Below are 24,888 nucleotides of genomic sequence, written 5' to 3' on the forward strand. Positions count from 1 at the left end.
TTGGTGTGTGAGTGTTTGTATTCTCTACAATGGAAATGAGTCAAAAAGGGAAGTCACATATATTAGTTGTATATTAAAAGGGAAGGCAAATACTCATAGGAAGTACATTTTAAGTATAGGATATTTTCTGTGCACATTGTTTCTTCAGTTGTATCATGTAGAGAACAATAGTTTTGGTAAGATCAGGCAGCAAATTAAAAAAAAAAATGTAAAAACAAAAACTTCCAAAAAATTCTTGACTTATTGGTAATTTTTTTGAATATATGCGTTTTAAGCGATTTGTGGTAGATTGTGCTGAAAAAATATTCAGTCTGGGGGAGTGTAAAAGGTGGTAGTCTGGTGGGTCTCGTGGCACTAACACATTTCGTATTTAACAAAAATAATACTTTTTTTTTACTAACTTCAAAAAGAAAAAGATGACTTCTTATTGGTCTTTACTTGTTCTTGACAATAATAATCTGCCCCCTTAGTGTTTTGGCTGAAAACTTTGGGAATATTCTTCCAGATCTAAACTCTATACTTAGACCTGGCTTATTTTTGTTCTCCTTTCTATAAAGGTAAATATAGTCTGGAATTATTTGAAATCTAAAGAATTATAAATTCCCCCAGAGCTCGGTAACTTTTCAATATTTGTATATAAATACAGGCAGTCCCCGGGTTACGTACAAGATAGGTTCCATAGGTATATTTTTAAGTTGAATTTGTATGTAAGTCGAAACTGTATGTTTTATAATTGTAGATCCAGTCAAAAAAAATTTTTGCCCCAGTGACAATTGGATTTTCAAAATTTTTTGCTGTAATAGGACCAAGGATTATCAATAAAGCTTCATTACAGACACCTTACAGCTGATCATTGCAGTCTGGGACTATAGTAACGTCCAGAGAGATCACCAGAGGTCACAGTGGGCAGAGGAGTCCGTATGTAACTAGGGGTCGTCTGTAGGTTGGTTGTCCTTAAGTAGGGGACCGTCTGTACACAATATACTTTTCCTATTCTGTGTGTGGTTTCAGTGCATCTTTAGTTTTTACTCAACCTTGTAATTACTTTGAGATTAATACTTTGATTTTTCTCTTCCCCTAAGCATGTAAACGCAAAGAACAAGAACCGAACAAAGACAGAAACAACTCACAGAAGAAATCCCGCCTAGTTTTCACGGATCTCCAACGAAGAACACTTTTTGCCATCTTTAAAGAAAACAAGCGTCCATCCAAAGAAATGCAAATCACTATCTCCCAGCAATTGGGCTTGGAACTCAGTACAGTCAGTAATTTCTTCATGAACGCCAGGAGGCGGAGCCTGGAGAAATGGCAGGACGATTTAAGTACAGGGGGAAGTTCATCAAACTCCAGCACTTGTACCAAAGCATGAGAGGGATAATGGCTTCCTAGTGGGCACAACTCAACTCTAACCAAAAAAAAAAAAAAAAGAGAGAGAAAAGGATATATATAATATATTTTTGTTGTTATTGGTGGGGCCATTCACTGGTGACAATCTATGTGTTTGTGAAAAGTTTTATGGGGCTCAAAAAGTTGACATGGGATCCTTACGCTATGATTAGCAACCGTCATCTGTCATCGGAAACCATGGAGGTAATACGGAGAGTCCATCGGGTCGGCAAACTAATTCGCAACATCTTCCAAGCAGTCAACCTTCTTGACACATAATGGTCACCCCAAATAACACTCGAGCCATTCCAATACGTCACACGTCCACCCGACCATCTCAATATGTAAGCCAGCAAAACACAAAACATTGCCTTCCATCCAACTATATCCATAGCACAAGACTTCTTCAGTTCCTCTTACACAAAGGCCATGACTGAGCACAAAAATCCAAAGACTTGTTTTTTATTTATAAGTTTTTTTTTTCTTTTCTTTTTCAATGTTTTTATCTTATAGATTTATTTATTACACTCTGTTTTGCAGCTCTATTCTTTTTAGCCAATTCTCTCAAACCACACAAGTACAATTATGAAGATAGAGTGTTAAGCACAAAAGGTCGTTCATATATAGATATCCGAGAAACAATGGCTGGCTCTAGTTTCCTTTTCTTACATCACATTCTTAAACAATCCTTCACTTAACTTTATTTGTACAATCCAACAGTTACTCAGGAGACATCTTATCTTAACTGCACAGTAGGTCACCATATAATTTTTGAAAAAAATTTTTTGTTCCACTTTCCATCGTTGAGTTATTTTACGATATCACTGAGTTTCATATAAATGAATACAATAAAAATCTAAAAGTTTTAATTTATTGTTAGATTGAGGTAGGATTCAGTTTCATCAAAGCCATCTTTCATTTATCTAAAAACTGCGTTTGTTTTATTTTTCACCCTATCTGGAGAAGAAGGTACCGCACACACCAAAGAACCGAAACAATGTCTAACCAAAGAAAAGTAAAACAAAAAGTTTTACAGCCTAAAAATACTGTGATCGCTTCAAAAAAACAAAAAACCAGATAGCTTACAAACTTCCAATATGTGTGTTTGTTCTTTTTGGAATTTTACCCTACAGAAAACCAAAAATATCCCATGTCTCTGTGGATCCCCCCCCTCAGCCCTTCCCGTTTGATAGACTTTCGTCAATTCAAAATTCAGTGTCAATCTTTTGCGTTGACGTTTTACCAGTGGATGGCCCTCTCCTTAAAAACCTCGAGTCTGTGTTCCAAAGCGAAAGCCAAAGGCTATAATATTCCTTTAAAGACACTTGAGACTGTTTTTTTACGTACTACTTAATCGAAACCAAAGAAACTTTTTTTCTGCACCTAATTCTTCTGAAACAAAACTGTTCCATCGAAAGAAAGGAAGCACGTCAGGAAAAGTATCAACACACTGTGTTTGGATAGACATCTTACACACCTTAGGAAGCAGATCTTTAAAATAGGGTTTACAAAGGGGTTGGAAGGAAAAATGCGACCGTAAAAAAAATAAAAAAAAATCGACAGTATGTGCTCGCTGCTTCATCTAACAACTCAGTCCTCTTAAAGTTGAAGATTGTCTTTATTTTGTGCCTATGCAGTTTTTTCAAAGAACAAGGATTTGACCGACATGAACCTCAACAGCTGCAATACCAAAGATGAGTTCTCACAACTTTTTGTTTTCAGTTCTTAATTGTCTTCTTGCATGGCTCAATGGCTTTGGGTGCCACTAGTAAGCTTTGTTAGTGGTGCTCTTGTCTTCTTGAACAAAGAAAATGGTATGTTCCACAGTATACTGTTCCGATGTCCACATGGAATAACTCATGACCACAAATTTTGGGGTCTAAGATGTTGGGATAGTTCTTGAAGAGCATCGCTTTACAAAAATATAAGAATTCCGTCAACACAATGACGCCATTTAGTGACCAGTCTAATTCTGCATTCATTGAAGCCTACATGGTTGACAGATTCTGATTTTGTAGGCTGGGGAATGCTTAGCTCTCACAATGGCCGACTCAACTGTTCCACTATTTACTGTTGTAACACGAGCTTAGAAAACGACATCTACACGGGGGCTCATGACTCCAAATTTATCGTAAAACCACTGCAAATGTTTCATTTCTACTAAATGTTTTTAATTTGCACCAGGGATAAGCAAAAAAAATCTGGAAAGGCAATTTATACATTCAAAAACATAGTCCTAGACAGGACCTACTGATTATTTTTTTTTTTAAAATTTCAAATTATTTGTTTAATTTGATCAATTTAGTTTAATTTATGAATAGTTAGACATTTCTCCAAATTTTGAAAATTATTTGTCTAAAATCAGTCGACCAACATTTTTTTCAAATATCATTTACAATAGGATACGTTGTTACCGAAATTTTTGAATTTATTATCTTCCCTGGTGACAAGTTTAAGACATTTCCATGTTAATCCAAATTGATTATTTTTGTTAACACATTACATTGTTTTGTTGGATCAATCAGATCTCGATATCCGATGACTCCCCTTAGCACAGGTGCCATGAATCGGATCGCAACTGATCTATCCTATAAATATATGGTGTCTCGATATCCCAACATCTTATGCCTGACAGTTACTATCACGGGCACAGCCAAGATGAGTTCAACTTTCAAGAAATCTTGGATATTGTTTAAGTATCCACGAAAGAACAAAGGAATGTGTTTATTTTGTATGGTTGAAAAGCTTTATTTAAACCTGTTTGTAACAAATGCAAATGCTAAATCCAAAGATCTGATAAGAACTTAACCTGCGGTGGGAGTTGGGAGGGGGGAGGAGCTTTCATACCTGCTTATGTTATAGAGATCTACAGTCCTATTTGCTTCACAATTGAGGCACTTGGGACTCGGTCCCTATGTTATATTAAAAAACAAATTAATTGCTCGTCACAAAAAAAATTTGATTATGGAAAAGATTTAATGGTTACATTGGCTTGTGTTTATTTATTATAATTCATATGTTATGTAATTATTTATAATTTAACATAAATTACCCGGTATTTTTAATCAAATTTCCCCATATCCCCCCCCCCAAAAAAAAACCCCAATTGTTATATTATTATTCCCTTTGTTTGTAAAATGTATTTTTGTGTAACATTTTTCACTAATTTATTTGTTACCGTAAGTTAAATCAGAGATGATTTTTTTTTTTTTCAATTATTTTGATAAAGTAGTCAAATTCTGTTACACACAGGGACAATGCAGGTTACAAAAAAAAACAAAAATTTAATTCCCGAATATTGTATTTAATTTTATTATGATCTGTAATTAAATTATTTAAGTTATTCTATTTTTAAGAAATAGGGAGACCAATATTTTTTGCCATTTTTTTAATGTCTTGGAGGTGGGGTGGGGGGGACTTATTTATTTAATTTATTATTCCGCTTGTATAGTTTATATTTTTTATTTAAAAACTACTTAAGCACTAAATTATTTTGTCTGACCAGAACAACAGAGAGAGAAGTCTGCCGATAGGCCACGGATTGTGGCTCGAAAGTTGTACATTTGGGAAACTATACGACGACACTACTTGTTTTTCTTTACCAAAGATCTGTTTTTTCAGAAATAATATTTTTCCAGCTTCTTCTATAAGCTTGAGGGAAACAAAAAAAATTTTTTTTTACAAAAACATTCCAAACTAAAAAGAGAGAGAGAAAGAGAGAGAACCCTTGAACTAAGCTGCTTCCAAGAATGAATTATGTGTGTTATAAGAAAAAAAAAATCTATTCCTAGTGAGAACCAAAAATAGGCTACCTCACTGACTTTTTTTTCCTTTTGTAATTTAAATCGTGTTGATGATACCAAAGATACCAAAGATTTGTTTCGCTTGTGCGGCCTCCTGCTAGCGTCGGCTCCGTTTTCATTATTCCTATCTCCTTTGGCGTAAGACCCAAGCGTAAGGCATGACAAGAATATTGTTCATCCGCCAAATGAGATCCAATTTTTTTTTTATATACAAATATACAGCTGTAGCTTGAATACCCCAAAGAAAACTCTGTGCGAAAAGAAAAACATATTAGCAATAAAAACCGAAAAGATTCTTATTTTCCGCATCAAGCAAAGTTCTACATCAATAAAGCAAGTTTGTACCTATTAAACCAGGTTAAAGCGAGACGATCATGGGTTTTTAGCAATTTCTTAAAGTTAGAAATAAACGAGAATAAACAAAAAAATAAATAAATGTGTAAAAAAGTTCTTCCAAGGTCTTTTAAATTTAAAATTTTAATTTTTTTTTTAAATTTTAAAATTATAATTTGTTAAAAATGAAAGATTTACAGGAACACTAAACTTAGAAATCAACCATGCAAATAAATAGAGGAATGTGTTTTTAAACTTGTAGAAATCCCGCAAACAACAAAGGGTCCAGTCCTGCTAATCTTCTCCATGGAGGGTGTGTCATAGCCAAGGGGAGGAGCTATTCAGGTCCTCCACTTGGAGCCAGTTGTCTTACAGGAAGATAAGGATGTGGTCTTGAGAACATTTATTTTTGTCCTCAATGTTTCAGTTTTTAAAAAAAAAAAATTAATTTGTTAAATGTTAATGTTATTATCAATATTATATTCATAATAATAAGATGATAATTACAATAATTTAAAATTTTGTAAGATATTTTACATATTCTTTCTATATTTCATTTTACAGTTACTGCATTATTCTAAATTACTCATTTTATGGGGCATAAAATAACAAAGAGCTAAAATTGCAAATACTTTTTTGACATTTTTTTTTGGGGGGGGATTTTTTAAAAATATTTGTTGATGTTTTACATTTAAATTTGTTTTAAAAAACCTTTATAAGAACACTATCCTCGAAATTAACAATAGAAATAATTAAAGATAAAATTACTCTTAAATCGTTCTGTAGAAATCCAAAGGGGTCAATCCTGCTATTCTGCTACATGGAAGGTGTAGCTTAGCCGAAGGGGAGGGACTACCTGGTGCCTTCTTGCTGAAGACAGTTGTCTTACAGGAAGCTGAGGCCGTGGTGATGAAATATATAAAAATTGATTTATAAATTCAGTTTTAGCTGTAAAATGAAATATGATAATATCAACTAAAATAAATATTTACCAATTTTTTGTGTTTTTTTGGGGCATTTTCTATTTTTAGTGTTACTTTAAATAAACTGCAAATAAAAAAATAATCAGAAATAAAAATGCATTCAAGATACAAGAAAAAACTGACATAACCCTTAGTGACCTGATTTTCTTTTTGAGCGTAAGCCAATAGTGTACTGTAATTTTGTATTTCTCTTAAAATTTTAATAAACCCCCAATTTAGCGACATCAACACAGAGTTTAATATAAATATGGTATGAGTGCCTTGCTTGAACCAAATAAATGATCTTCATCCCCAGATCACCCCTCTCAAAAGCATCGAAAACCAAAAAAAAACTAAATCAAAACAAACCAAAAAATATCTAATAATACCAAAGTTCCTCCTAACCCCCTCCCCTTGGTGTTGTCACTGACTACTACTGTGTATCAATTGTTTTACTTGATATTTTATACGGTTTCAAAGCTTTAAAATGGAAAGCCAGGCAGCGATGCGACGCAGGTAGGCCGCACAAATTCCTTACCGAGTTTTTCTCAGATATACCTCATAGATAATAGTGTTTAGAGTAATGTTATTATAGCGTATGTAATAAATGGTTCGCTGTTTCTTTTAGTAAATGTGATTTCGAGAAAAAAACAAAAAAAACAAGCTTTATACGTCCTAGGTTGTGCTTTTGTAATAGTCGAGAAGGTGCGCTTAATGATGAAACCATGTATGTCGTTTTTTTTTTTTGTTTTTGTGTTTTTTAATAATTTATTTATTAGAAAATGGGAAGAGTTGCAGAAATAGAGCCCAAAAGTTTACAGTTTTTCATATTTTGCTGAAGAAACAATCTGTATTAACCCCTTTTTGGGGCTTGTATTGCTGAGCAATGCCCTGCAGCCCAGGAAGGGTTACTTTTGTTTTTTAATTTTTTTTTTACTGAAAAAAAATACAAATAATATTTTCAACATTTTGTGCTACTTCATTTTCCCTTTGCTCTGTATTGCTGTATAAATATTTCTAAGCCAAAAGCTACTGACTTAGAATGTATCCGTCCCTTTAATGGTAGCCATTTTTTTTTAAAGGCAAAGCCAGTATTTATAGTGATGCAGTCAACAATTATTCTATAGGACAGATACACTTTAAAGATCATCTAACCCCATGCAATTGCAATTAACTTTAACATTGTATGTACAAATATCATTTTACTACGTTTACCCTGATTGGTTGTTCATTGTAAATGCCGATCCTGCATATTATTCTATTAATAGTCAATATTCAGTCAGAGAAATTCAATTTTAATTAGATGTTTATGAGAAAATTACAATTTCCCTTAATTCTGGAACCTAAAGGCTTTTAGTTACTTCAGTCCATTAAAGGGGTTTTCCAGGCTAAAAATAGTGATGGCCTATACTAAGGATAGGTTACCAATAGCAGATTGGTGGGGGTACAACTTGCAACACTCTCACAGATCACCTGTGTTCCGCAGCTAATAAACAGACAATGGAACAGGAAGCAGACAGCGCCATTCTATGTCTAGTGGCTGAACTGTGTTAAAGCGCCCTGATTCCATTGCAATGATTGATCTGAAGTAACCAAGATTGACCACTACACACAGCAGATCTGCCTCCTATTCCATATTTGGGGGTGCTGGTTGTTTGACCCCACTCACCAGATATCCACAACTTATTCTGTCTATAAAAGATCCCTGAAATCGAATCCAAATTAAGAAAAATTCTTTCTACCGCTTGAAACTGTTACAAGGTTCATTATAAGGAACAGCAGCCATCAGGGATCACCATTCTAGCTATGTTTGCCTAACTGGATCAGAAAAATCTGCACTAATTAATTTTAAAAAAATATTATTACAGTGACCGGAGCTTAATGACTCAGCCCCAAAGCCCATGATTTCCCATAGAGACAGATATAACTGCTAGAATTCTGACTTCATGTGTCCTCCACCAGAGGGAGCTAAGAGGTTTATGGCATACATTCATTAATAAATCTGTATGCAGGAAGCTCCTGAGTGCCCCCTAGTGGTGGCTGCAGGTAGTTAGAATCTAAACTGTATCGGCGGCTCCTATCACTATAAAGATATTTTTAGAAATTAATCAGCACAGAATTTTTTTTATCAAAAAATTTAAATTTAACGTGATGAGAGGTACAGAATGCTTTCTAGTACTTCCATATTTATGTCTTTGCTTTTCAATCATGGATGTCACGTGGCCACAATAGCGATCACCAAACTTTCATATGTAACAAGTAGATATACAATATCTATCTGATACCTAGTCCTGTATATAGCAGCAGCTCATTGGTGCCCCTCACCTCACTTCTTATTTTGCACTGTATCACAAATTTAACGTTCCATCTGTTACAGTCAATGTTGTAGCCCCTCAACAACTTATCATGACTATCGTGATGACAGTAAATACCAAAGACTATCTTCATAGAACCCATTGTGCCATTTACCACTTTTGGGGAGTTTCCTAAGATGGTGATACTTGCCTTGCGTCTGCATCACTCTACCCTTTGGTGCCATCATATGAGATATGGCCTTATAGATAAGTCTAACCATCTTTACCCCTGATATTGTCTCTATCGTAGTGGCAGACAATGAGAGATCTTCCAATTCTCAGCCACCAAGTTGCCATTGGCCTTGTGGGAGCGCATGTCTTCCCGATCCCTCGGCATCTCCTTATAATCGGGAGGATTTCAGCCAGTCATCACGCAATGTATAGCCACATATTTACTAATATTATAGTAACTTGTGGTGGTTGTCTTGCCGAATTTCAGCCTTGGAGAATGGGGTGGAGAACATGTTCCTCAAACCCTACTCAGATACTTGGGAGATTTGTAGAAATTTTTGAAACAAATCTGCTGTGTACAAGTTTGTCTTAGGAGTCTGTGAGGATGGAGATACAATTTAACTTAAAACCAAATATACAGTATTTTAAAGATGGAACCTTAACTTATATGCCAGTGTCCAATGAGGTATCATCCTTTCGAGGTACTGCATGTTAACCCCACAGCAGATATTCTGCCATTTATGTCCTCAGGTTGAAAAATTGGGTCATATATGGACATCTTGAAGTGGTGTCCCAACCTATAAGATCTCCAATCCACTAGATAGGTGATAAGGGTTGGACTGGCAAGAGTCTGACCAATGGAGCCCATAGCTGTTTAGGTCTCTCCCACAGACTTGGACTCATTGATTAACACCTTCATGGCAGGATGTCTTAACTAGTTAGGGTGAACACTTATCCAAGACATTGTGGGTAGGGATATGCAAATTTTTCAAAATCTGGTTATATAAAAACTTAGACTCCATATCTTGCATGCCAGTATCGGCTTTACCATCCCTTCCGTCGCTTCCACAATTTGTTGCTAATAAAGTTCATTTTTGTACAGATTTTTTTAAACTTTTTAACTAACTGTACAATATGACTGGGGCAGTCAAAATCAACAGCTAAAAATACCAAAGGTTCCTGTGCTTTACCGTCTGCTGATAAATAAGTTCCTATTTAGTGTCATGTGTATATTCGTATTCGTGTGTGTTAATATATATGTCACTTTTTGCCAAAGAAATAAATCACGGATGTATACATTGACACTTCCAGTGTTCCGAAACCTTCTTCCATAGCGACCGGTTGACTTGTATCCAGCCATGTTCACGTACAATGTATACAGTTACCTACCGGGAAACAGGCGCCTAAGTTTTGCCAAAGAAAATTGTTACTTATGAATCCTGAGTTATTATTTGTGAGTGTTAAATCGGTAAAATTAATTTTGTTTTGATTTTTGACTTTTGTTTATACAGGAATTTCAGTTTTATCGTTTTCAGTATTCTGTACGTCACCCTTAACGTAAAATGGGTGTTTTACAGATGACTTTCTTCGCTGTTTTGCCAAAGAATCTCATTATTTATTTATTTATTTCTATTTTGTTTTTTGCCAAACAATAAAAAATGAGCTTGACCAATAATAGAAAAAAAAAAAGAAAACTGGGCAAATTGTATAAAATGTACAAATAAATTTTGTAATTTTTTTTTTTTTTTTTTAATTTGATAATTGCAAAAGCTTTAACCCAAAAAACATCCTTCTTCTCATTGGATGCAACCTTTGTCATTTTAATTTCCGTGGTTTGATTTTGAAAAATTGTAACAAAATGTGAAATTTTGAATTGTTTACGTAAAATATATACATTTATATGTGTCAAATATGAGTTTTTTTTGTTTTTTTTACTTGCCAAATTTGGAGTGTAATTTGCATGTGATTTTAATGTTTCAACAATTGAAAAAAATTATAATATTTTGTTCCTTGTATAGTTATAACAAGGTTCCAGTGTTTTTCATGCACTGCCCCAATGAAATTGAATATGTTAAAAAGGCATGAACTTTACAAAAAGTGAATCTCTAGGCAAAACATAAAAATTTAGTTTTTGGCCATGGTTTTTTTTTTTTTCTTGGCTCGGGATTCGGGTTCAGCCTCCTGACCCGGACACATTGCCGGCTTGGCACCCCCTGGCCAATCTTAGCCATGGCTAGTTGCTAGAGGTGTCAGTTCTCCGGATGTGCCGTTCGGCTGACAATTCGGCAATAAGTCTGGGTCAGATGTCCAAACGCAAACCTTAACCCCGACCATCGGGTCCTCTCATCATCAAGTTATACTAGCTAATATATTTGCTATGCTTCAGCTAATGTCGTTGCTGGTGTCGCAACGTGATGATCGAGTCTCTCTCCTGGCTATGGAAACATGACAACCAAGCAACTCTGATACAGAGCACCAGTTTGGCAGAATTGGAAGAGCTTGATGCCGATTCAGCTCAAATATCATGACTAAGGATGAGCGGACCCAACGAGGTTCGAACCCAAAGCTGAAAATTCTTTTTAGAGTTGGGTCTGAATCTCGAAACCCCACCGGTAGGACCCACAATTCGTGCCGGTACTGATGCTGGAATTCTTTAACTGTTGCCGGCAAAGCCACATGACAACCTCTGGAGTGACGATCGTCAGGGGAAAATGGGGACACTTTACCAGCACTGGATTCAGGTGTTACCACTGGGTGGGTGACAAGAACCACAACAAACCCTAATACTCGGCATTGAACCAAACATTGCAGTTCAGTCCGCTCATCACTAATCATGACCAGCACAGGCTTCACTAGTGGTTTAGTAGAGATTGTATTCAAATAGGTAATATTTTGGGAGAAATATTGGTCTAAAGTCAACTTTTTAGTGATTGTTTGTGCCTAAATTTTGATGTTTTGCCCAGATTTATACTTTCAATTGTAGACAATAATCGTATTCTTGTAAATGGCTGCCAATTGTCAAACTTTCTAATACGACCATAAAATGTGTCTTTAAGGTCCATGGTGGGAGAAAGAAGGGGGATTTGTTAAGTTGCTGTATCCATACATAGTTATTTGGCATCTCATGAGCTAAGTCTAGATACAGGAACTGGTCTCAAGTAATGATCTAACATTGTCCCTTCCCTTTAGTCCAACTTGTGGCTTGAGCTCAGATTACAGAGTTTCAATACAGTTTCGATGCTCATCTTATGAACTCAAAATAATGAAAAATATGACTCCAATCTAGGGTTAGATTTTAACTACGACATATAGTTGTAGAAGATATGTAACCTAATGTGACAATTTAATATATGATATCATAGTCATTGTTGGATATAAATCACTGAGTTTGTTCTGTATAAGAGAGAATTTTTTTGGGGGGACCAAGATTTAAAGAGGCGTCATGGTGCGGACCCAAGAATGATGGTCATTGTGTAAGAGTTGGGATGTTCTCGCAGAAATTGGTTGGGTTCAACCAACTTCATCTTAGGCCAAGGCCACACTGCAACTTTTTGTAGCAATAAAAATTCCTGTGCAGTCACGTGAAATAAGAGGGTTATACATATTGATTTTGGAGGCAAATCACAGAAGTCAAGATTATTAAAGGAATGTTTTAAAGTGAGACTTAGATAAAAAAAAAAAAATTTAAAAATATTGCTCTTCTAACCCTGTTGTGCAGGTCCTTGGTGTTGCAGATAAATCTTCACTTACATAGGAAGTTCTTTCCTTTTCCCTAATGTCTTCGCAGTTGTTATCCAATTACAGAGTCCTAACTGCTGACTTCTTCCTAAATTTTCTGTAGTCTTCCAAAAAGAACATAACCGCGCACAACACAAAATGCCAGAACAAAAAAAAAAAAATAGAAAAACTAATTTCCTTTAACTGAAACACAAACAATTTAGAGCTAAAATCATTTAGTTGTTGAGTTGAGAAATTGAATTTGTCTCTTTTGTGGTTCTTCCAATTTAGAGGCTTCCAGAAAGGCTTCGGGGATCGGTGATAGATTTTTTAAAGCTTATTGTGTAGACGAGAAGCCAAAAATTGTTAATATTAGTGCCTGTTTTTTTTCTTACTACAGATAACAAAAGTAAATAAAACTTAGGCTACTTTCACATTGCTATGTGTCTGCCTGACCGTGGCCCGGGCGAGCACATGTCCTCAAGAGGAGGTCCTCAATATTCTCTCCATAGCGATGCCATACGTACAAGAACAGCATGGTTTGCCATGAGTGGCACCCTAAAGCCGCAAGGCACCTATAGTCGTCTACGGGGACATATAAGGAACACGTCTTCACACATGCAGTGTGAAAGGGGCCTTAACTTGAGACCACAATTTCAGTGTTTTGTCTGGTATAAACCTTTCTGCAGGATTTTAGATTATGTATACAATATACCAATAGAATATTGACAATTTGTCTACAATAACACATAGAACTTTGAGAATTTTTGGGGATAAACCTGTAGAATCCTAGTGGTTTGTCCAGAATGAACCTGTGGAACATTGGGAATTTGAACAAGATAATCCTTTAGAATCTTAAAGGTTTTGCCGGGAATAACCTGTAGTTTTTTTGGGGGGTTGTCAGGGATAAAATGGTAGAATTTGGGGGGTTTGTCTGGGATAAACCTGTAAAATCTTGGGAGTTTGTCCTCAATAAACCTGTAGTATTTTTGGGGTTTGTCAGGGACAAACTGGTAAAATTTGGGGGGCTTGTCCGGCATTAACCGGTAGAATCTTGGTGGTTTGTCCGGGATAAACCACCAATCTTGGGGTTTGTCTAAGATCAATCTGTAGGTTCTTGAGGGTTTTGTGCAAGATAAACTTTGTGTGATAAACCTCTAATACTCTAGTTATGGACAATATATAATAATTGAAAAAAAAATTCTCTCTTATATGGAACAAACCTGCATTTTAATAAGTATTTTATTCTAACTAGTAGCATAAAAACCAAAGTATTTACCTTACGTTTTGCCAATAGACACCGCACCGTCACGATCGTGGGGCATTGCTATTTGTCCGGAATTATCCTTCCATTTTGCTTCATGTGTAATTTCCATTTGTTTGTACCTTGATTTGATAGAATTGTAAACGGGCCTATTACAACTCTTTACTTTTTTTCTGCTACTGCACTGATTGAAGATGGATATTTCGGTTGCCAACAATACATTGGGGCACTTTAAATCCTTAAACCCCAGGATACTTCTAGCAATTCAGAAAAGTGTTGAAAAAAATATTTTGTATTTTACAATTTTTTTTTATTTATTGGTCGATGCCATCATTCTTACACATGGATGTTCTGTCTGCAATGTTGCTTGATTTTTCTTTTAATTATTTAATTCCTATCATTAAATGGTAGCGCTGTAAATTCTGCAATTAATGTCAAATAAACAGCTTTAATTCACTTGTATGGAAGACGTGTTTTCTGTTCTTATCTCTAAAAGTTATTTTATTATATTGATCAGGGGTGATACTGCTCAACTTCACCAGTAACCAGAACCCTAGATGCATCAACAATCAAAATACAGCACAAAAAGCCACCCCAGAAATGATGATACCACAGTATAGCCATAAATACAAACCCAGAAACCGATTACTGCATTCAGACATAATATAACTAATGGAGACCCCCATAGATCCCTAATAATAGAGGAGCCCCCATAATAATGCTGGAGACGCCCCCAGTGGCCCCTTATAATACTGGAGCCCAAGAACCCCCCTAATAATACTTAAGGCCTCCTAGTGCCCCCTTACACTGGAACTCCCCAGAAGGCCTTAATAATACTACAGATCCCCACAGTCCCCCTGATAATAGTGGAGAGCCCCTTCATAATACTGGAGAACCCCCAAATGCCCCCTAATAATACTAGAGAGCCCTCTAATAATACTAGGGAACCCCCTGAAAAATACTGGTGACCCACCAGAGCTGACAAGATAAGCTGCTCTGTGTCCCGCGCTGGTTGTATGCGCTACACAGTCCGATGCACCAGTGAGGGAACAGAAGGGTCTGGATGAGCAGAACAGAGGGACCTGGAGGAGGATTGAGGGGCCTGGAGGTGGAGGCCGGGTGGGCAACCCAATGTTCTGTGGGCAGCATGCGGGTCACGGGTTGTGCACACCTAATATGAAGCTGAAGTTAATGAAGCTGAAAGATTCGTTGACAGTTGTTGGATGTATCAAAAATTTTTGTACAAAAATGGCGTGCGTGCACCCTCCCTGCTATGATTGTTCCCTCAGAATAAAGCATCATTTGTTACGAATACCGGTGAGTGCCGCACAATTTTTTCTCTATTTTTGCCTTATGACTGCCTACTGCTACCTGTAGCGTGCACCACGGTAACAGACGCGACACATGCTATCTGGTTCACAATCCCGGCTCTTGGACCTGAGGAGTCACTGTTGTGACATACGAGTGTGAATTGGGTGGTGCCGGTAGCTTGCTTCTCTACTACATAATAGAGAGGACAGGGGTGTCTGGAGGAGGAGGACAGAGGAGTGTGAAGGAGAGAGGCCAGGGGTGTCTGGAGGAGGAGGACAGAGGAGTGTGGAGGAGAGAGGACAGGGGTGTCTGGAGGAGGAGGACAGAGGAGTGTGAAGGAGAGAGGCCAGGGGTGTCTGGAGGAGGAGGACAGAGGAGTGTGGAGGAGAGAGGACAGGGGTGTCTGGAGGAGGAGGACAGAGGAGTGTGGAGGAGAGAGGACAGGGGTGTCTGGAGGAGGAGGACAGAGGAGTGTGAAGTAGGGAGGACAGGGGTGTCTGGAGGAGGAGGACAGAGGAGTGTGGAGGAGGGAGGACAGGTGTAGTCAGGCGTGTTGTGGTAGGTAGATATTTAGGAGTACATTGTTATCCATGTGATGTTATACTGTAAGTGACTGTGGGAGGATAAGGGGGTGCAAGTCGTGATGAAGAGGTCTTCAGCACTTCTGGACCCAAAGGATAAGATATGTCACATGGGAGGTACCAGATCTCATCTGAGCTGACCACATCTCAGCCCCAACAGGAAGCCCAGGAAACCAGGGGTAGCCCTTACAACATCCCAATATTAATAACCTGCCATATGGACTCGGCAGAGAGGGGCGGAGAACCACCTCACCAGTACCTAAACATTCCCTGACCTCAGACTCTTGCAATGTAGGTTATGTTTCTATGCAGCATGAGGGTGGGCCCCCAGAATCAATTTCTCTGGTGGGCCCCAGGCATGACAGTCCAACCCCGATGGCATCCATTGGATATTTGTCACGGTGTCCCACACTTTAGGGATAGAGACTATCGGAGCCATCGCAGATGTGAACGCGGCCGTAGTAGAGATGGAAGATATAATAGTTCAGTCTTAGGAAGCTGTGGAAGAAATACTGCACCATAAGCTTTACAATGTGTGGAAATAGTTAAAAGGTGTTAAAATGTGGATATTTGTAACCGTCATTACAGATGATATATGATATTTCCTGTGGGGGGGGGGAGGGGTGTTGCAAATTTTTCTAAGAAACACAGGTGTCCCTTAGTTACAATGTAACTTCTATGTTGCTATTGGAAGCTTTGGTCTCTCTCTTCTTTCATCTCCTGTTTTGTTACACAGCTGTGAGTATTAACCCTTTCTGATCTCTCTCTGGCTGTAGTATGCTATGAGGATTATTTTTAAAGGACATCTACCATCAGAAGTTCTAATAATAGACTTCCCAAACTTACTTGGTTGATGTATTTTATAGCATGAGGAACAGGTTTTCTTATCCTCAGGAAGGGCAGGATGTGCCTAAAAATATGCTAATAAGCCATAGTTTAATATGCACACCCGCACTCTTTGAAGTTGAGCCTTGTCCCGCTGTTCACTGATCCAGAGATGGCCAGTGACATCACTGATCAGTGGGCGGGATCAGGCTTAAATGAAAAGAGTGGGGGTGTAAATATTTATCTTTGGAACCTTTCTCATTAGCAAATGTAAAAGTTATTTTTTAAGGCGCATCTTGCAGTTCCTGAAGTTACAGAAACCTTTTTCCTCGTACTATAAAATGCTTCACCCAAGTAACTTGGGGCAATCTACCATCAGAAATTATGATGTTAGATGTCCTGTAAATACAAAGCAGAAAGTGAAGGGGCTAATCCTCCCTTCTCAGAGCTGTTTAACCAAACACTGATGTGAGCTCATGCGGCCTCCATAGACACACACTGTACAGGCTGAGATACGCATCTCTATGGGAGGGAGGAGCTTGATTTTTTTTACAAACTAAGCAGAATGTGTTAATGTAGGATATTAGAAAAATCTTCACCCCTCCCCCCCATAATATAAAAATTATATATTATGACGCCAAAACTTTAAAACACAATTAGAATGAACAAAAGTAAATTCAAAATTTTCATCAATACTTACTGTGACCCTCCTGTGTCTTTCAAACATCATCGATTCTTCCAAGGACTCCTGGAACCAGGCGGGGAGATTGTTCCAACCATCATGAAGACCTAAGCACAGAATCTTCTGTAGGTGTGAGATTGTTCCAATCCTTCTCCTTATGTGAACCCAGATAGACTGGACCATAGTTTTGTGGGGACCTTATCAGGTCCTTGTCCTTGGTTACCCTGAAGATAGTCCTATATGACATTGGCTGGATGTTTGGAATCATTTTCCTGCTGCAGGTTACATGGACCTTTCATCTACTTTACAGCTTATAATATTAATAATCATTAAAAATTATTATTAACTAATCATAGGGAACTTATACAAGAGCTTACAGTCTATGAGGATGAGGGGGTGACACAAGAGCTTACAGTCTATGAGGATGAGGGGGTGACACAAGCTTACAGTCTATGAGGATGAGGGGGTGACACAAGCTTACAGTCTATGAGGATGAGGGGGGACACAAGAGCTTACAGTCTATGAGGATGAGGGGGTGACACAAGAGCTTACAGTCTATGAGGATGAGGGGGTGACACAAGAGCTTACAGTCTATGAGGATGAGGGGGTGACACAAGAGCTTACAGTCTATGAGGATGAGGGGGTGACACAAGAGCTTACAGTCTATGAGGATGAGGGGGTGACACAAGAGCTACAGTCTATGAGGATGAGGCGGTGACACAAGAGCTTACAGTCTATGAGGTTGAGGCGGTGACACAAGAGCTTACAGTCTATGAGGATGAGGGGGTGACACAAGAGCTTACAGTCTATGAGGATGAGGCGGTGACACAAGAGCTTACAGTCTATGAGGTTGAGGCGGTGACACAAGAGCTTACAGTCTATGAGGATGAGGCGGTGACACAAGAGCTTACAGTCTATGAGGATGAGGGGTGACACAAAAGTTTACAGTCTATGAGGATGAGGGGGTGACACAGGAGCTTACAGTCTATGAGGATGAGGGGGTGACACAAGAGCTTACAGTCTATGAGGATGAGGGGGTGACACAAGAGCTTACAGTCTATGAGGATGAGGGATGACACAAGAGCTTACAGTCTATGAGGATGAGGGGTGACACAAGAGCTTACAGTCTATGAGGATAAGGGGGGACACAAGAGCTTACAGTCTATGAGGATGAGGGGGGGCACAAGAGCTTACAGTCTATGAGGATGAGGGGTGACACAAGAGCTTATAGTCTTTGAGGATGAGGGGGTGACACAAGAGCTTACAGTCTATGAGGATGAGGGGGTGACACAGGAGCTTACAGTCTATGAGGATGAGGGGGTGACACAAGAGCTTACAGTCTATGAGGATGAGGGGGTGACACAGGAGCTTACAGTCTATGAGGATGAGGGGGTGACACAAGAGCTTACAGTCTATGAGGATGAGGGATGACACAAGAGCTTACAGTCTATGATGATGAGGGGTGACACAAGAGCTTACAGTCTATGAGGATGAGGGGTGACACAAGAGCTTACAGTCTATGAGGATGAGGGGGGGACACAAGAGCTTACAGTCTATGAGGATGAGGGGGGGGCACAAGAGCTTACAGTCTATGAGGATGAGGGGTGACACAAGAGCTTACAGTCTATGAGGATGAGGGGGTGACACAAGAGCTTACAGTCTATGAGGATGAGGGGGTGACACAAGAGCTTACAGTCTATGAGGATGATTGATGACACAAGAGCTTATAGTCTTTGAGGATGAGGGGGTGACACAAGAGCTTACAGTCTATGAGGATGAGGGGTGACACAAAAGTTTACAGTCTATGAGGATGAGGGGGTGACACAGGAGCTTACAGTCTATGAGGATGAGGGGGTGACACAAGAGCTTACAGTCTATGAGGATGAGGGATGACACAAGAGCTTACAGTCTATGAGGATGAGGGGTGACACAAGAGCTTACAGTCTATGAGGATAAGGGGGGACACAAGAGCTTACAGTCTATGAGGATGAGGGGGGGCACAAGAGCTTACAGTCTATGAGGATGAGGGGTGACACAAGAGCTTACAGTCTATGAGGATGAGGGGTGACACAAGAGCTTACAGTCTATGAGGATGATTGATGACACAAGAGCTTACAGTCTATGAGGATGAGGGGGTGACACAGGAGCTTACAGTCTATGAGGATGAGGGGGTGACACAAGAGCTTACAGTCTATGAGGATGAGGGGGTGACACAGGAGCTTACAGTCTATGAGGATGAGGGGGTGACACAAGAGCTTACAGTCTATGAGGATGAGGGATGACACAAGAGCTTACAGTCTATGACAGTGATGGCGAACCTTTTGGAGACAGAGTGCCCAAGCTACAACAAAAACCCACTTGTATGTCGCAAAGTGCCAACATGAAAATTTAAGCAGTAACTTATTGATCCCTGCTCAATCGCAGGTTTTAATCGTATTGGGGTCCTGAGTTCACCAATACAATAGAAAGATGGAGAAATTTGGATTGAAGCTTCCCTCCAGGGTCCCCTGAAGAGGAAGAATCAGGGGATCCAGAGCAGGAGCTCCAATGACAATCCATCTCTATCCAACCCTTTTGGCTACTCCTGTAGTCCTGGGAGCCAAGGCTCTTGCTTTAAAATGTTGCTGAGCATAGCACGTCCTGGGCTGTCTTGGACCACAGGAGGAAGCCTTGAGTACTATCTGGCAAACTCTGTGTTGGGGTGAAGGCCTGGGTGCCCACAGAAAGGGCTCTGAGTGCCACCTCTGGCACCCGTGCCATAGGTTCGCCACCACTGGTCTATGAGGATGAGGGGTGACACAAGAGCTTACAGTCTATGAGGATGAGGGGGGGGACACAAGAGCTTACAGTCTATGAGGATGAGGGGGGGGGGCACAAGAGCTTACAGTCTATGAGGATGAGGGGTGACACAAGAGCTTACAGTCTATGAGGATGAGGGGGTGACACAAGAGCTTACAGTCTATGAGGATGAGGGGGTGACACAAGAGCTTACAGTCTATGAGGATGATTGATGATACAAGAACTTATAGTCTTTGAGGATGAGGGGGTGACACAAGAGCTTACAGTCTATGAGGATGAGGGGGTGACACAGGAGCTTACAGTCTATGAGGATGAGGGGGTGACACAAGAGCTTACAGTCTATGAGGATGAGGGGGTGACACAGGAGCTTACAGTCTATGAGGATGAGGGGGTGACACAAGAGCTTACAGTCTATGAGGATGAGGGATGACACAAGAGCTTACAGTCTATGAGGATGAGGGGGTGAGACAAGAGCTTACAGTCTATGAGGATGAGGGGGGCACAAGAGCTTACAGTCTATGAGGATGAGGGGTGACACAAGAGCTTACAGTCTTTGAGGATGAGGGGGTGACAAAAAAGCTTACAGTCTAAGAGGATGAGGGGGTGACACAAGAGCTTACAGTCTATGAGGATGAGGGATGACACAAGAGCTTACAGTCTATGAGGATGAGGGGGGGGCACAAGAGCTTACAGTCTATGAGGATGAGGGGGGGACACAAGAGCTTACAGTCTATGAGGATGAGGGGGGGACACAAGAGCTTACAGTCTATGAGGATGAGGGGGTGACACAGGAGCTTACAGTCTATGAGGATGAGGGGGTGACACAAGAGCTTACAGTCTATGAGGATGAGGGGGTGACACAGGAGCTTACAGTCTATGAGGATGAGGGGGTGACACAAGAGCTTACAGTCTATGAGGATGAGGGATGACACAAGAGCTTACAGTCTATGAGGATGAGGGGTGACACAAGAGCTTACAGTCTATGAGGATGAGGGGGGGGACACAAGAGCTTACAGTCTATGAGGATGAGGGGGGGGGGCACAAGAGCTTACAGTCTATGAGGATGAGGGGTGACACAAGAGCTTACAGTCTATGAGGATGAGGGGGTGACACAAGAGCTTACAGTCTATGAGGATGAGGGGGTGACACAAGAGCTTACAGTCTATGAGGATGATTGATGATACAAGAACTTATAGTCTTTGAGGATGAGGGGGTGACACAAGAGCTTACAGTCTATGAGGATGAAGGGGTGACACAGGAGCTTACAGTCTATGAGGATGAGGGGGTGACACAAGAGCTTACAGTCTATGAGGATGAGGGGGTGACACAGGAGCTTACAGTCTATGAGGATGAGGGGGTGACACAAGAGCTTACAGTCTATGAGGATGAGGGATGACACAAGAGCTTACAGTCTATGAGGATGAGGGGGTGAGACAAGAGCTTACAGTCTATGAGGATGAGGGGGGCACAAGAGCTTACAGTCTATGAGGATGAGGGGTGACACAAGAGCTTACAGTCTTTGAGGATGAGGGGGTGACAAAAAAGCTTACAGTCTAAGAGGATGAGGGGGTGACACAAGAGCTTACAGTCTATGAGGATGAGGGATGACACAAGAGCTTACAGTCTATGAGGATGAGGGGGGGGGCACAAGAGCTTACAGTCTATGAGGATGAGGGGGGGACACAAGAGCTTACAGTCTTTGAGGATGAGGGGGTGACACAAGAGCTTACAGTCTAAGAGGATGAGGGGGTGACACAAGAGCTTACAGTCTATCAGGATGAGGGGGTGACACAAGAGCTTACAGTCTATGAGGATGAAGGATGACACAAGAGCTTATAGTCTTTGAGGATGAGGGGGTGACACAAGAGCTTACAGTCTAAGAGGATTAGGGGGTGACACAAAAGCTTACAGTCTATGAGGATGAGGAGGTGACACAAAAGTTTACAGTCTATGAGGATGAGGGGGTGACACAAGAGCTTACAGTCTATGAGGATGAAGGGGTGACACAAGAGCTTACAGTCTATGAGGATGAGGGGGTGACACAAGAGCTTACAGTCTATGAGGATGAGGGGGTGACACAAGAGCTTACAGTCTATGAGGATGAGGGGGACACAAGAGCTTACAGTCTATGAGGATGAGGGGGTGACACAAGAGCTTACAGTCTATGAGGATGAGGGGGTTACACAAGAGCTTACAGTCTATGAGGATAAGGGGGTGACACAAAAGCTTACAGTCTATGAGGATGAGGGGGTGACACAAGAGCTTTCAGTCTATGAAGATGAGGGGGTGACACAAGAGCTTAAAGTTTATGAGGATGATGGGGTGACACAAGAGCTTACAGTCTATGAGGATGAGGGGGTGACACAAGAGATTACAGTCTATGAGGATGATGGGTTGACACAAGAGCTTACAGTCTATGAGGATGAGGGTGTGACACAAGAGCTTACAGTCTATGAGGATAAGGGGGTGACACAAACGCTTACAGTGTATGAGGATGAGGGGGTGACACAAGAGCTTACAGTCTATGAAGATGAGGGGGTGACACAAGAGCTTACAGTCTATGAGAATAATGGGGTGACACAAGAGCTTACAGTCTATGAGGATGAGGGGTGACACAAGAGCTTACAGTCTATGAGAATGAGGGGTGACACAAGAGCTTGCAGTCTATGAGGATGAGGGGGTGACACAAGAGCTTACAGTCTATGAGAATGAGGGGTGACACAAGAGCTTACAGTCTATGAGGATAAGGGGGTGACACAAGAGCTTACAGTCTATGAGGATGAGGGGTGACACAAGATCTTACAGTCTATGAGGATGAGGGGGTGAGACAAGAGCTTACAGTGTATGAGGATGAGGGGGTGACACAAGAGCTTACAGTCTATGAGGATGAGGGGTGACACAAGAGCTTACAGTCTATGAGGATGAGGGGTGACACAAGAGCTTACAGTCTATGAGGATGAGGGGTAACACAAGAGCTTACAGTCTATGAGGATGAGGGGGTGACACAAGAGCTTACAGTCTATGAGGATGAGGGGAGGACACAAGAGCTTACAGTCTATGAGGATGAGGGGGTGACACAAGAGCTTACAGTGTATGAGGATGAGGGGATGACACAAGAGCTTACAGTCTATGAGGATGAGGGGGTGACACAAGAGCTTACAGTCTGTGAGGATGAGGGGGTGACACAAGAGCTTACAGCCTATGAGGATGAGGGAGCGACACAAGAGCTTACAGTCTATGAGGATGAGGGGGTGACACAAGAGCTTACAGCCTATGAGGATGAGGGGGTGACACAAGAGCTTACAGCCTATGAGGATGAGGGGGTGACACAAGAGCTTACAGTCTATGAGGATGAGGGGGTGACACAAGAGCTTACAGTCTAAGATGATGAGGGGGTGACACAAGAGCTTACAGTCTATGAGGATGAGGGGTGACACAAAAGTTTACAGTCTATGAGGATGAGGGGGTGACACAAGAGCTTACAGTCTGAGGATGAGGGGGTGACACAAGAGCTTACAGTCTATGAGGATGAGGAGGTGACACAAGAGCTTACAGTCTATGAGGATGAAGGGGTTACACAAGAGCTTACAGTCTATGAGGATGAGGGGGTGACACAAGAGCTTACAGTCTATGAGGATGAAGGGGTTACACACGAGCTTACAGTCTATGAGGATGAGGGGGTGACACAAGAGCTTACAGTCTATGAGGATGGGGGGTTGACACAAGAGCTTACAGTTTATGAGGATGAGGGGGTGACACAAGAGCTTACAGTCTATGAGGATGAAGGGAGGACACAAGAGCTTACAGTCTATGAAGATGAGGGGGTGACTCAAGAGCTTACATTCTATGAGGATGAGGGGGTGACACAAAAGCTTACAGTCTATAAACAGAAGATAGGGTTTTCTGAAGTGAAACTCCTGATGCAACCAGTAAAGGTGACTTTAGTAGTTTAGTGGGGTAACAGGTGACAGGTTCTCTCGATGCAACCTTTTGATACATTTTACACCACATTCTAGGCAGAATCTTTTTCCCAATTTATAGTTTCTTCTCTTCAGTAATTTCGACAACTAATAAAAAATTTACAATGGCCAATGTTCCCACAGTAAATATATACTCGATTTACGGTTATTTTTTCCCATTTTTGTTTAGTGGAGAAGATTTGTTTATTGTATTAAGAATGTAGCATCATGAGGGTGGGGGAGGTGCCATAGCCGGTCCTCCTCATTCTTCATGGCCATCAGTCCTGCAGCTTCTATAGATGTATATACATCACAATGGCCGTCATGTAATACTACAATTCCCCTGCAGTGACCAAAGGGAAAGCCTCCGCGTCTAAACTGAGAGGACCCCTCTAATAATCCATGATAAATCAAATAGCGGAATAAAATATTAACAAAAAATTGACAAACATCTTGTATTAATGGCAGGACGCCCGCCTGGTGCCCCGCTGATGGCTGCTCTACCTACTGATGTTCTCCACGTGAACACCTCTGCTCATTACACCGACCGGCCATGAAATATTAAAGTTACAAAAACATCAAAAGCTACAAAGCGAGAATCAGCTCATTAATATCTACGTGAAGTTCCCCTTGAAATTAATATTTATATCAATATATGTTTGATTCGTACATCAAAGGTGACATATGGGGTTACGTGGTGGTGCGATAGGGGCGGGTTATGAAACCGTCCGGGGATCGGTAATACAAAGTTATTGCTGTTATGCAAAAGAAACTGCACAAAACTGAGGCTTAAAGAAACCTTATGCTGCAAAAAGTGTACAAAAAAATTAGCAAATTCATAAATATTTAATATAGAAGTTGATTCTTACTGGTGGAAACAGTCAGGAAGCAGGATAGATGCTGAGATGGGTTTAGCTTTAGGTAACTTTTGGTCACCCATTGTGCCGATCACTGGGGGTT

General features: G+C 40.3%; 2 protein-coding genes across 3 annotated transcripts in view; both read left to right on the forward strand.

Moving 5' to 3' along the window:
• Positions 1–2,209, forward strand: part of ONECUT2 (one cut homeobox 2) — a 48,808-nt gene extending 46,599 nt beyond the window's left edge. For both annotated transcript variants that reach the window (XM_072133770.1, XM_072133780.1), the window contains one exon: positions 1,083–2,209. In XM_072133770.1, the coding sequence (XP_071989871.1) occupies positions 1,083–1,369 (287 nt within the window). In that variant the 3' untranslated portion in view covers positions 1,370–2,209. The remainder of the gene's footprint in view (positions 1–1,082) is intronic.
• Positions 1–24,888, forward strand: part of ST8SIA3 (ST8 alpha-N-acetyl-neuraminide alpha-2,8-sialyltransferase 3) — a 186,649-nt gene that overhangs the window by 123,754 nt on the left and 38,007 nt on the right. The gene's annotated exons all lie outside the window — the stretch shown is intronic.

This window comes from Engystomops pustulosus, chromosome 1 (genome assembly GCF_040894005.1).
Source record: "Engystomops pustulosus chromosome 1, aEngPut4.maternal, whole genome shotgun sequence".
Classification (NCBI taxonomy): Eukaryota; Metazoa; Chordata; class Amphibia; order Anura; family Leptodactylidae; genus Engystomops; species Engystomops pustulosus.